The sequence below is a fragment of the Chrysemys picta genome, chromosome 10, assembly GCF_011386835.1.
Source record: "Chrysemys picta bellii isolate R12L10 chromosome 10, ASM1138683v2, whole genome shotgun sequence".
NCBI classification, from domain to species: Eukaryota; Metazoa; Chordata; order Testudines; family Emydidae; genus Chrysemys; species Chrysemys picta.
In genome coordinates, this window is record NC_088800.1 from 40956395 (window position 1) to 40970649 (window position 14255).

The following is a 14255-nucleotide window of genomic DNA, read 5'->3' on the forward strand; positions in this document are numbered from 1 at the left end:
AGAACAGTATAAACAAGTCATTGTATGAAATTTTAGTTTGTACTGACTTTGCTAGTGCTTTTTATGTAGCTGTCATGGAGTTGGAGACAAGGCCCTGCACCCCCAGCTTCCTGCGATTCACCATGGCTGTCAGCCAGCCAGTAAAAAGAAGGTTTATTTAGACAACAGGAACACAGTCCAAGACAGGTCTTGCAGGTACAGACAACAGGATCCCCTCAATCAGGTCCATCTTGGGGACCAGGGGAGGCCAGGAGGTCTGTCTAGCCTCCCCTCCATTTTCTCAGCCAGCTCCAAACTGACACTTTCCAGCCCCTCCTCTGCCTTTGTCCCTTTCCCGGGCCAGGAGGTCACCTGATCTCTTTGTTCTTCAACACCTTCAGTTGGTACTTTTGTAGAGGGGCCCAGGCCATTAGTTGCCAGGAGACAAGAGTGTCGGACATTCTCTGTGCAGACGGTATCACAGGGGCCCTCTTGGGCTCTGCAACAATCACACACCCTGTTCCCCTCACCTAGATACCTAAGAAATGCATAGGGGAAACTGAGGCACACACACAGCACTCAGAGAAAACATTAAGAACATTCCCACTTTGTCACAGTAGCCTGCTGTAAAACTATGCAAATATCTAGAGGAGTTGAAAGACCTCTGTGTATTCCGGGGTACCACTGGTTGAGCACCACTGTAAACTAAACTACACTTAGTGGAGAAAATAAAAGACTGACCAATCTATTATATTCTTGCAGGTTTTATTAAAGCTTCCTCAAACTTTGCACAAGTCATGCTTTACAGTTGTCAAGAGGCATGTGACTAGAGTAGGAAGATTGAAGTAGAATAATTTGTTGCATTTAAGCAACACTCAGTTCCAGCTCAACAACGGCAACAATAGCTAGCAATTTAGAGGCCTATTCTCAACCCACTTACACAATACATAATTGTACACGAAGGGAATTTCCACACCTTGTAATCAGCTCCACTCATTCTCAACATCAGTTGAGAGCTGGATGCAGGGGGTAATGTCAGGGTTCCGCATTGAGAGGAATTGAGGTTGAAAGATTTAGTTTAGCAAGAAAGCAAGTATTCACCCCACGGAACACTCACGATCCCACTCGCTACCAGGGGAGCATGAGGGTGAGGGGTCCTGAGGGAGGAAAACTATATAGTTGCACTGGGTGAGTGGAGGGGAGCTGAGGATCCCTGAGGGAGGGCTGTGGGGGAGCAGCAGTAACCCCTATATTTAGGTTGCCTAGCACTTTTCTTTGTAAAAATACTTCAGGCCTTTATTTGAAAATCTCTAGCACCTCCATGATTTAAAGCAGGACTGTGTCATTTGCTAGGGTGGACTAGTACTTAGATCAGAGAGGTCCCATGTAAAATCCTGTAGATTTGGCTGAGTTATGAACCACACCATTTCTCATTTGCATTGTGCTCACTACAGTTTGCTTGCTCCCTGAACAAATGTTTATTAGCCTTGTGCATGCACCTCTTGTTAGTATGCAACACAGAGACAAAATAGATCTTCCATCTCAGAAGATCACACATTCAAGTTTCACTCCTACTAATTGGTCTTAATATCACCCTTATCATTGAGCAAGTGTTCATATCCCATAGAGCAATTACACAAGCTGGACACAGAGCCTTGGCTTCTAATATGGCAACCCAAGCTCTCGGCCACCTAGCCCTACTGTCTCTGAGAAAACATCTGCCAAATCTAAGAACATGGCTATGTTGTCTGTAAAACAGGGCTATACCTGTGTAGAGTTGTAGCCCAGTGTCAATGTGTTATGCATCCTCAAGTGACTGGTCTACAGAGGATAGCAGTCTAGTGATGAAAGCTGTTATGCTAAATCCTTTAGCTCTAATAGTAGAGGTTTGTGGTGCAGTGCTCTAGGTTCAGAGTTCATCCTGCTACTCCTGGGAAGGGAAAGTGTTACAGGTGAGCATATCAAAATTTATTTTTCTTTTTAAAAATACATAGGAAAATACATATTAAAAACCACATTAAAAGAATGTTACTAAAATTGCAAGGTCAGGCACTCACAAGTTAGTGAATGCCAAAATTAAAGTTGTACCTGCACCCTTACTTCAGCCCCCTCATGTGTGTGCATTGTGGTACGGTCTTTAATTACATGAGCACACACTTTTATTCACAGGACTTTCCTTCTAAGCGTTTGAACTTCAGGCTTGCTCCCCAGAGTAAGTATATACAGGATTCAGCCCAGTACAGTTGCTGTCTGGTAGGTGTAGATCTTTGTATATCGATATCTTGAGTATTTTGTGCTAAAGGCTTCTCTGAGCCGCAGTAGTGTATCAGGTGCACAATTTGGCCTTTTCAGTAGAAGTCTGGATTGTTTACCAGCCTGGCAAAAGGTGCTGATTTAGTGGGAACTTGGCAGTTTTCAGTGTTAAGCTCAAGGGGTAAACCAGACATTTTCAAATATGGCAGAGTAAATATCCTAACCTATTAAACTAACGAACAAAAAACAAAACAAACAAAGCAAGAGTTTTAAAAGGAACTCTTAAAAGGAATCTTTCTGTTTCAGGGCATAAGCCAACCACTAATTAAAGGGAGCAGGAAGAAACTTTCCTTGGGGGAAGGTTATTCCATCACTTCCTACTAGAGAGTTCTTACATCTTCCTCTGGCCAATGTCAGGTGGAGGATACTGGACTAGATTGACCATGGGTCTGATCCAGTCTGGCAATTCCTGTGTTCCTGAGAAAAGTTTGAAGTTAACCCAGTGCAAATAGACTGAATAGTTCTTCAAAAATTCAAAATATTCCTGTCAAGGCTCCTTCCCCACTCTGAACTTTAGGGTACAGATGAGGAGGCCTGCATGAAAACTTCTAAGCTTAACTACCAGCTTAGATCTGGTCCGCTGCCACCACTCCCAATGTGCTAATTCCCTTCCCTGGGTAGCCTTGAGAGACTCTTCACCAATTCCCTGGTGAATACAGATCCAAACCCCTTGGATCTTAAAACAAAGAAATTAACCATCCCCCCTCCTTTCTCCCACCAACTCCTGGTGGATCAAGGTCCAACCCCCTTGGATCTAAAATCAAGGAAAATCAATCAGGTTCTTAAAAAGAAGGCTTTTAATTAAAGAAAAGGGTAAAAATCATCTCTGTCAAATCAGGATGGAAAATAACTTTACAGGGTAATCAGACTTAAAGAGCCCAGAGGAACCCCCTCTAGCCCTAGGTTCAAAGTTACAGCAAACAGAGGTAAACACCCTAGTAAAAGGTACATTTACAAGTTGAGAAAACAAAGATAAAACTAACATGCCTTGCCTGGCTGTACTTACAAGTTTGAAATATGAGAGACTTGTTCAGAAAGATTTGGAGAGCATGGATTGATATCTGGTCCCTCTTAGTCCCAAGAGCAAACTCCCCCCAAAAACAAAGGGCACAAACAAAAGCCTTCCCCCCACTGAGATTTGAAAGTATCTTGTCCCCTTATTGGTCCTTTGGGTCAGGTGTCAGCCAGGTTACCTGAGCTTCTTAACCCTTTACAGGTAAAAGGATTTTGGAGTCTCTGGCCAGGAGGGATTTTATAATATTGTACACCGGAGGGCTGTTACCCTTTGCTTTATAGTTATGACAGTTCCTTTCCCACATTAAAAAAAAATGTTAACATTTTCAAAGTAACCCGAAGTTTTCCCCAAGCATGAGAAATTTCAGCTCCAAAGGAGCGTCTGTGAAACTGATTTACAAGAAAAACAATGTTCACACTGAAATGGGTCTTTCACCTTAAGTGCAGCATCGTTACCAGAATGTGCTAATTCATAAAAATGTAAGGAGACAATTCCAGTTATAAAGGAGGGAGAGAGTGAGCTCTGCCTCAGCAATCAGAAAACGTTATTGCCCCAGTATTAGGGCACGTCTACACTGGCAAAGTTACAGCGCCTCTCAGAGCACAGAAGGAAAACCGCTGTTGTGTGTTCACACTGACAGCTGCCTACGCAATAGCATGTTCACACTTGCAGCACTTGCAGTGCTATTTGGAGCGGTGCACTCTGGGCAGCTTTCCCACAGAGCATCTCTTCCTCTTCTGCTGCTAAGAGCAGTGGGAAGGCGGAGAGGGTCGTGGGGCATCCTGGGTCCTGTCCCAATGCCCCATGATGCATTGCTTCACATCCCAGCAATCTCTGTGCTTCCGTCTGCATTTGGTGCCATCTTTCAACGGTTTGTGGAAGAGGCAAACTGCCTCTGCGATCTGCAGGACGGGATCCCGAACTGGCGACCAGTTGTTTGCTCTGACCAACATGTCATGTCCTTAAACTACAAAGGCAAGAGGAGTGTGACATTGATCTCACCACGTGTGATAGCTACAACACAAGATTGCTCGTGGTTTTCACGGAGGTGCTGACCACAGTGGAACGCTGAGCTGTGCTGGGGCGATAGGGGAAATGCAGATTCTGAGTCTGCCCCATTCCCATCTTGCTTCTAAGTAAATAACAGAAAAGGATGCTTCTCCATAGTTATGCAAGAATTGGTGGATCACTGGGGACATTTCACTGATATTAATGTTGGCTAGTCTGGCACCATGCGAGAGGCTTGCATTTTTAGGAACCCAGAACTTTTTCAAAAGATGCATGCAGGAATATTTTCACCAAACCAGCACATCCACGTTGACAGGATTGCAATGCAAATTGTGATTCTTGGGGACCAGGCCTATCCATTGCTTCCCTGTCTAATGAAGCCTGCACTGGGCACCTGGACAGCAGGAAGGCAAGATGGCTAATAAATGTGCATTTGGTACATTGCAGATCTTTAACAACTAGGCTGGATCTCAATGAGCTAAATATTCCTGTTGTTACTGCTGCATGTTGTGTTTTACATAATCATTGGGAAACAAAGGGGGAGATACTACTGACAGGGTGGAGGGGGCGAGCTCTGCCTCTCAGCAATCAGAAAATGTTATAGCCCCTGTAACGGGGTTGGAACTCACCTTCTGGCGCCTCCTACTGGTTGTCTCTGGGAATTAGCTCTGTCCAGTGGAGCGCCCCCTCCTGGTGGTGTCCCGTCTGTCATCTCTCCCTCAGTAGCAGGGTAGTGTGGCCCAATGGCCAGAGGCGTAGGGGGATCCGGGCCCTCCCTCTCCACGGGGTCCCAACCCAGGGCTCTCCTAATGGCAGGGTTCCCCTTGCCGTTGGCTCGGCGGGGATCCAGCTGCAGCACGCTGAGCGTCAGTGTTGCTCTAATGCGGCTCGTCCCTAAAGTTGCCCTGGGTCACTTCCTACCCTCAATGTCACGGTCTCCTCTGGAGACGTGGGTTCCGGTCCATTCCCCTCTGGCGGGTCCTCCGTCTCAGATGCAGGGTGCGGGCCGGCTAGGCTGGCTCCTGGAGCCTGGACTTTTCCTCCTCGGGAGCTGGCTGTGTGCGTCCTTCTCCTCCGGTGGTCAGCCCCAACTGAGCAGCTTTGCAGGTTTTTATACCTAGCCTCCAGTTGGAGCATGCCCAGCAGGGCTTCTGGGGCGGGGCTTCCTCTGCCAGGAAGGAAGGATTAACTCCTGCTGCGCCAGTGTGGGGCCTTTAAAACCGCGGCTGGGGCCGGCGGTCCCTGGGGCCCTTTTTCCCCCTCCCCTTCCCCAAGGTAGGAAAAGAAGTCCGCATTCCCCTGGGGCTTCCCCGGCCGGTGTGACACTTGGAAGGAGTAGGGTTGGAGGGACAGGTACCACCGCATAATCCGTGCATTCGTTTCCTTCATACTATTGATCCATCTTAGGGTGCGTGATCCGTCACCAGGGAGAAGGTGTTCCCTAACAGGTAATACTTCAGTGCATCAATCGCCCATTTAACTGCCAGGGCCTCCCGCTCTACGGTGGAATACCGGGTCTCTCGGGGAAACAGCTTACGACTTAAGTATAAGATGGGGTGCTCTTCTCCCTCCTCCTCTTGGGAGAACACGACTCCCAGCCCTACCTCAGAGGTGTCAGTCTGGAGAATAAAGGGCTTCATGAAATCTGGCTGTGTCAGTACCGGCTCCCGGGTTAAGTGGTCATGCAGGGCATCGAAAGCTTCTTCACAATGTGGAAGCAGAGAAAGAACTGACAGGAAGGGGATGCAATACATGACAGTTCGTTAGCAAGAGTCAGGCTAACTGTAACCCTGATAACGCGAGATTTGTAGAAGCGAGGCTAGTGTGAGGCGGGTGAGAAAGAACTGTGTAAGAAGTCATTATGACCTGGTATAGATAAGGTGTAGAAGACCTTGTGTAGATAAGGTATAGAAAATATTGTATGTTGGCAAGAGTCAAAACAAGTGAGGAAATGAGATATCAAGATGGCCTATGTATAAACAAAATGCAGCTGTCCCTCATTATTTCTGTAATGAAAGGTATAAATGCTTGCTGTAATTAGTTACCGGAGAGAGAGACCTGCTTAGCTCTCTCCCTCTGCGCAATTGTGAGAGTTAATAAAGCATCTGACTTGCTGTACCTAAACAAATAGTGAGAACTCTGTTTTTCTCCGACAACAGGATGTTGACCACTGGACCTTCTTGGGCTGGGAGCTTCTCGTCAGGTCTGTGAGGGGGGCCGAGAGTGTGGCAAAGTTGGGCACAAACCGTCGGTAGTATCCGGCTAGCCCTAGGAACTGCTGAACTTGTCTTTTCGTTGTAGGCGTGGGGTAGCTCTTCAAGGCCTCGACTTTGTCCACCAACGGGTGGAGTCTTCCCCGACCCACTGTGTAGCCTAGGTATGTTACTTCCCGTTGGCCCCAGTGGCATTTGGCCGGGTTTGCGGTGAAGCCGGCCTTACCCAGGGCATGCAGCACATCAGTGAGGTGTTGGAGATGTTCCTCCCAACTAGAACTGTAGATGACGATGTTGTCGATGTATGCTGAGGCGTACAACCCATGGGGACTCAGCACCTGATTCATAAGTCGCTGGAAGGTGGCTGCAGCCCCGTGTAACCCGAAAGGCATCATCATAAATTGGAAGAGGCCGAAGGGTGTGGGAAACGCTGTCTTTTCTTTAGAGGCACTGGCAGCTGCTACGGATCGTTCCCCTTCGAACCCCATGGCGCCACAATAGAGGTAGGAGACCTTTTGAAATCTCTATTGGGGTGTCGGAGGAGGACTGTCCGTGGGGCCGTCTGTCCCTGTTGGGCTCACGCCATCCGAACTTATTGACTGTGCAGCAAGGTCAGATGCTGAGCGGCTATGGGGAATTGTTGCCGCCCCCTGTATGCATATGCGAGGTGCATAGGTATGCACCGGTGTTGAGGGGTTGTTACCGCCTCAGGAGGGGTTTTTACCGCCTCGAGTGATGCATCGAGGTACTTCGGAATAGTGCCTGGAGGTACTTGGGAATAGTACCTGGAATAAGGCCTTGGTGTGTGTGTGTGTGTGTGTGTGTGTACACCAGTGTGAATTGAGTGTTACCGGAAGACACCCAGAGTACGCTGCGAAGTCTTTTGGCTCGTGACCAGAACTACTCTAACGCAAGCCCAGTAACTAGAGGATCTTTTAGGAGATCCGACCCACGGTGGGCTAACTCGGCCTGGCATCGTCCGGCGAGGAGGCTATCTGGGTCTAGGAGTGTGTGAACCCATCTTCCCTCCCCCTTTTCCTCTCCGTGTGAGCCACTGACAGTCTGATCATCTCACTGGATGCAACAGAGTAAGCGGCGCCATCTCTCTGAGGGTATGTCTACACTACGAAATTAGTTCGAATTCATAGAAGCCGGTTTTATTGAAATCGGTTGTATACAGCCGATTGTGTGTGTCCCCACATAAAATGCTCTAGGTGCTCTAGTCGGCGGACCGCGTCCACAGTACGAGGCTAGCGTCGACTTCCGGAGCATTGCACTATGGGTAGCTATCCCACAGCTATCCCACAGTTCCCGCAGTCTAAGCCGCCCCTTGGAATTCTGGGTTGAGATCCCAATGCCCGGATGATGCAAAAACAGTGTCGCGGGCGGTTCTGGGTATGTCGTCAGGCCCCTCCCCCCCCCCGTCACAGCAACGGCAGACAATAGATTCGCGCCTTTTTACCTGGGTTACCTGTGCAGACAACATACCACGGCAAGCATGGAGCCCGCTCAGCTCAGCTGAGCTCACCGTCACCATATGTCCTCTGGGTGCCGGCAGACGTGGGACTGCATTGCTACACAGCAGCACCTGCTAATTGCCTTTTGGCGGTAGACGGTGCAGTAGACTGGTAGCCTTCATCGGCGATCTGGGTGCTGGCAGCTGTGGGGCTTGCCTTTTGACAGTAGATGCATTGCACCAGCCCCTTGCCCTTTGGTAGGCGATGGTATATTATGACTGGTACCCATCGTCATCGTACTGGAGTGGCTGTCAATCATGGCCACCTGGGCAGACATGCTACTGTTTCAATGATGATGGCTACCAGTCGTAGTATACTATTTTCTGCCAATTGCCCAGTATTGTCTGCTAAGCACCCAGAAGAGGCCGAGGGCGATGTTGGGTGTTGGCGGACGTGGGGCTGGCAGACGTGGGGCTGCATTGCTACACAGCAGCAGCCCCTTGCCTTTTGGCAGATGATGGTATATTATGACTGGTATCCGTCATCATCATACTGGAGAGGCTATCACTCATGCTGCACCATCGGCTGCCAGCTTAAGATGTAAAAAATAGATTTGTTCTGTATTCATTTGCTTCCCCTTCCTCCGTGAAATCAACGGCCTGCTAAGCCCAGGGTTTTCAGTTTAATCTTTGGAGGGACCATTCTGTGTGACAGTTGTTTGTGTTTCTCCCTGATGCACAGCCACCTTTCTTGATTTTAATTCCCTGTTCCTGTACCTGTACGCCATGTCGTCACTCGGCCCTCCCTCCCTCCCGCCCTCCCTCCTTCTCCTGGTCCATCAGAAAGTAGTTTCGCGCCTTTTTTCTGACCAGGCGCCATAGCTAGCACTGGGATCATGGAGCCCGCTCAGATCACCGCGGCAATTATGAGCACTATGAACACCACGCGCATGGCCCTGGAGTATATGCAAAGCCAGGACATGCCAAGGCGAAACCTGGACCACCCGAGGAGGCGATTGCAGCGTGGCGAAGAGAGTGATGAGGAAATTGACATGGACATAGACCTCTCACAAGGCACAGGCCCCAGCAATGTGGAAATCATGGTGTCACTGGGGCAGGTTCATGCCGTGGAACACCGATTCTGGGCCCGGGAAACAAGCACAGACTGGTGGGATCGCATCGTGCTGCAGGTATGGGACGATTCCCAGTGGCTGCGAAACTTTCGCATGCGTAAGGGCACTTTCATGGAATTTTGTGACTTGCTTTCCCCTGCCCTGAAACGCCAGGATACCAAGATGAGAGCAGCCCTCACAGTTGAGAAGCGAGTGGCGATAGCCCTGTGGAAGCTTGCAACGCCAGACAGCTACCGGTCAGTCGGGAATCAATTTGGAGTGGGCAAATCTACGGTGGGGGCTGCTGTGATCCAATTTGCCAGGGCAATGAAAGACCTGGTGATATCAAGGGTAGTGACTCTGGGCAACGTGCAGTCAATAGTGGATGGTTTTGCTGAAATGGGATTCCCAAACTGTGGCGGGGCCATAGACGGAACCTATATACCTATCTTGTCACCGGAGCACCAAGCCACCGACTACGTAAACCGCAAGGGGTACTTTTCAATGCTGCTGCAAGCCCTGGTGGATCACAAGTGACGTTTCACCAACATCAATGTGGGATGGCCGGGAAAGGTACATGATGCTCGCCTCTTCAGGAACTCTGCTCTGTTTCGAAAGCTGGAGGAAGGGACTTTCTTCCCGGACCAGAAAGTAACCGTTGGGGATGTTGAAATGCCTATCGTGATCCTTGGGGACCCAGCCTACCCCTTAATGCCATGGCTCATGAAGCCGTACACAGGCAGCCTGGACAGGAGTCAGGACCTGTTCAACTACAAGCTGAGCAAGTGCCGAATGGTGGTGGAATGTGCATTTGGACGTTTAAAAGCGCGCTGGCGCAGCTTACTGACTCGCTCAGACCTCAGCGAAAAGAATATCCCCATTGTTATTGCTGCTTGCTATGCGCTCCACAATATCTGTGAGAATAAGGGGGAGACCTTTATGGCGGGGTGGGAGGTTGAGGCAACTCACCTGGCCGCTGATTACGCGCAGCCAGACACCAGGCGGTTAGAGGAGCACAGCAGGGCACGGTGCGCATCAGAGAAGCTTTGAAAACGAGTTTTGTGACTGGCCAGGCTACTGTGTGAAACTTCTGTTTGTTTCTCCTTGATGAACCCTCCAAACCCCCCCCCCCAGACCCGGTTCACTCTACTTCCCTGTAAACCAACCACCCCACCCCACCCTCCCCTCCCCAATTCGAGCACCGCTTGCAGAGGCAATAAAGTCATTGTTTTTTCACATTCATGCATTCTTTATTAGTTCCTCACAGAAGTAGGGGGATAATTGCCAAGGTAGCCTGGGATGGGTGGGGGAGGAGGGATGGAAAAAGACACACTGCATTTTAAAACTTTAAGTCTTATTGAAGGCCAGCCTTCTGATGCTTGGGCGATCATCTGGGGTGGAGTGACTGCGTGGCCGGAGGCCCCCCCACCGTGTTCTTGGGCGTCTGGGTGAGGAGGCTATGGAACTTGGGGAGGAGGGCTGTTGGTTACACAGGGGCTGTAGCGGCGGTCTCTGCTCCTGCTGCCTTTCCTGCAGCTCAACCATACGCTCGAGCATATTAGTTTGATGCTCCAGCAGACGGAGCATTGACTCTTGCCGTCTGTCTGCAAGCTGACGCCACCTATCGTCTTCAGCCCGCCACTTGCTCTTTTCATCCTGCCATTCAGCCCGCCACCTCTCCTCTCGTTCATATTGTGCTTTTCTCATGTCCGACATTGACTGCCTCCACGCATTCTGCTGTGCTCTATCAGCGTGGGAGGACAGCTGCAGCTCCGTGAACATATCGTCCCTCGTCCTACGTTTTCTCTTTCTAATGTTCACTAGCCTCTGCGAAGGAGAAACATTTGCAGCTGGTGGAGGAGAAGGGAGAAGTGGTTAAAAAAGACACATTTTAGAGAACAATGGGTACACTCTTTCATTACAAGGTCGCATATTTCGGCTTGCAGGCAGCCATGGTAGGCCACAGTGTTTTGGCTTTTTTAACCTTCTTAACATGTGGGAAAGGTTGCAAACAGCAGTGCATTTCCCATATCAAGGATGAATTGGGTTGTCCATTTAAAATGGGTTTTCAGTGTAAAAGGAGGGGCTGCGGTTTCCCGGTTAACATGCAGCACAAACAAGTAAACCCCCCCCCCCCCCCACACACACACACACGATTCTCTGGGATGATCACTTAACCCCTCCCTTCCACCGCGTGGTTAACAGCGGGGAACATTTCTGTTCAGAAGAGCAGGAACGGGCGCCTCTGAATGTCCCCTTAATAAAATCACCCCATTTCAACCAGGTGACCGTGAATGATATCACTCTCCTGAGGATAACAAAGAGAGATAAGGAATGGATATTGTCTGCATGCCAGCAAACACCGGGACCATACGCTGCCATGCTTTGTTATGCAATGATTCCAGACTACGTGCTACTGGCCTGGCGTGGTAAAGTGTCCTACCATGGCGGACGGGATAAGGCAGCCCTCCCCAGAAACCTTTTGCAAACGCTTTGGGAGTACATAAAGGAGAGCTTTCTGGAGATGTCCCTGGAGGATTTCCGCTCCATCCCCATACACGTTAACAGACTTTTCCAGTAGATGTACTGGCCGCGATTGCCAGGGCAAATTAATCATTAAACACGCTTGCTTTTAAACCATGTGTAATGTTTACAAATATTTACAAAGGTACACTCACCAGAGGTCTCCTGTGTGCCCTGAGGGTCTTGGGTGAGTTCGGGGGTTACTGGTTCCAGGTCCAGGGTCACAAACATATCCTGGCTGTTGGGGAAACCGGTTTCTCCGCTTCCTTGCTGCTGTGAGCTACCTACAGTACCTCCATCCTCATCTTCCTCGTTCCCCGAACCGTCTTCCCTGTGTGTTTCTCCAGTGAGAGAGTCATAGCACACGGTTGGGGTAGTGGTGGCTGCACCCCCTAGGATCGCATGCAGCTCCGCGTAGTAGCGGCAAGTTTGCGGCTCTGCCCCGGACCTTCCGTTTGCTTCTCTGGCTTTGTGGTAAGCTTGCCGTAGCTCCTTAATTTTCACGCGGCACTGCTGTGTGTCCCTGTTATGGCCTCGGTCCTTCATGGCCTTGGAGATCTTTTCTAATACTTTTCCATTTCTTTTACTGCTACGGAGTTCAGCTATCACTGCTTCATCTCCCCATATGGCGAGCAGATCCCGTACCTCCCGTTCGGTCCATGCTGGAGCTCTTTTGCGATCCTGGGACTCCATCACGGTTACCTGTGCTGATGAGCTCTGCGTGGTCACCTGTGCTCTCCACGCTGAGCAAACAGGAAATGAAATTCAAACATTCGCAGGTCTTTTCCTGTCTACCTGGTCAGTGCATCTGAGTTGAGAGTGCTGTCCAGAGCGGTCACAATGAAGCACTGTGGGATAGCTCCCGGAGGCCAATAACGTTGAATTCCGTCCACACTACCCCAATTCCGACCCACAAAGGCCGGTTTTATCGCTAATCCCCTCGTCGGAGGTGGTGTAAAGAAACCGGTTTAAAGGACCCTTTAAGTCGAAAGAAAGGGCTTCGTTGTGTGGACGTGTCCAGGCTTAATTCGATTTAACGCTGCTAAAGTCGGCCTAAACCCGTAGTGTAGACCAGGCCTGAGATTAGCCGACGCTCTTTGCTGAAGGGAGGTGTAGGAGGGTCATGGCTATCCTCGTTAGTCTCTCCTGTGTGAATACCCTGTAGGGAGAGATCCTTAGTTTATGTGCCGCTAGCGCGGACAGGGCATCCTCCTCCTTGTGTGTGTGATTGGAAAATGGGTGGGGGACAGTCTAAGCATTCCCTTTCACCCCCTAAGGGTACCCCATCTTATTTCATGTACGTACATTATGGTACTAAAACCTGCAGGTATTTAGAGAATTGGAATCATTACACGCGTGAAAATTCATCTAAACAATGCCCACTAGAAGGTACCTTCAATCTAGATAAGATCATACATCTCAGAGGAGCTTTTAATCACAAAAAAAGCCTCTGACACACAATGGGAGCAATTTGTCTATTGAGGAAAGGAACGGGTTAATTTGAAATTCAGCTTGGTCCAGAGATAAAGAGAAAGTTAATCTGCGTTCAAGGTCAAGAATCAATGCAGACCAGGCTAAGTACAAAGAAAAACTGCTTTCGGCCCTAGCTGACTGTGAAAAAATATAGACATAGTCAAACCAAAGGCAATACAAGTTACAGTGCTGAGATTACATTTGCAAAGCTTAACTGTCCAGTGAGATCCAACAGTCTGCCTTTGCGACCCTGGAGCCGGCGTGGTTTGGGGACGCTGAAGAAGCCACAGGCAGCCGGCCTGGACTGGAATCACTGAAAAGACACCCCAGGAGACCTCAGGGTGTAAAAGAACTGCCCTCCCAAGAGAGGAAGCAAGTTTGAGATTGCACAGCACCTTCTCTGAACGTTATACACAGACATGGCCAGTCTGGACGTACGTGTGTGAGTATGAAAGTGTGCCTACTCTCAGCCGCAGTAAGTCTGAGAACCGGAGAGGGATTTAGCATTCCTCTTTCCACCCCGGTTGACTGGGAAGGGTGTCAGGTGGATCTACCCCAGTCGTAGCAGGACTGGGCAATAGAGAAGTTGGAGAAAAGGGAAGAGTTGTGTACTTGATAACTAGAATTGAGCAATTAAGAGCATAGATCATGAACCAGGCAGCAACTCAAACCTACGCCCAGGGCAAGTTGCAAGCCTTGAGACACAACTTCCAGGCAGAAAAGGAAGCACTGGCTAAGCAAGTACCGGTCCTTCAGGGACTTGTCAGAATTTAAGCATTTGTGTTTGCATATGCTGTAAGACCAGTGTGTTTGCCACAAGAGAAAATTGAATAGTTAAACGCCAATGGGCCATGCGTTTTGCCCAAGTGGCAAGCCTCACGAGGGAGGACTCGGGTAGCCTTGTGAGTAAGAATGTTTAAGAGAAGAGACCAGGAAGGGTGGGGGCTAGTTGAGAAGCCCACCCTCCTATCTAAATTGGTAGTGAAAAAGCCGGTGCCCATGGAAGGGACGGTTCAGCAAGAAAAGCAGGATCGGGCCCAAGCGGGCAGGCAATAGATAGAGAGATTGGAGAACAGGTTGGAAACTTTGAGGGCATAGTGGAAGGAAAGGAGTAAGTAATTATAAGCATGGGGATTTCAAATCCCCAGGATAATAATTGAAAT

The 14255-nt window shown here is 49.3% G+C and overlaps 1 protein-coding gene across 1 annotated transcript; it reads right to left on the reverse strand.

Annotated features, from left to right (window-relative positions):
• Window positions 1–10324: 10324 nt before the first annotated feature.
• Window positions 10325–12779, reverse strand: LOC135973974 (mediator of RNA polymerase II transcription subunit 15-like). Its single transcript, XM_065559645.1, has 2 exons — window positions 11775–12779; window positions 10325–10946 (listed from the first exon to the last, which is right to left on the reverse strand). Exons 1-2 carry the CDS (start codon window positions 12310–12312, stop codon window positions 10444–10446), a joined length of 1041 nt encoding a protein of 346 aa, XP_065415717.1. The 5' UTR covers window positions 12313–12779; the 3' UTR covers window positions 10325–10443.
• Window positions 12780–14255: the final 1476 nt, after the last annotated feature.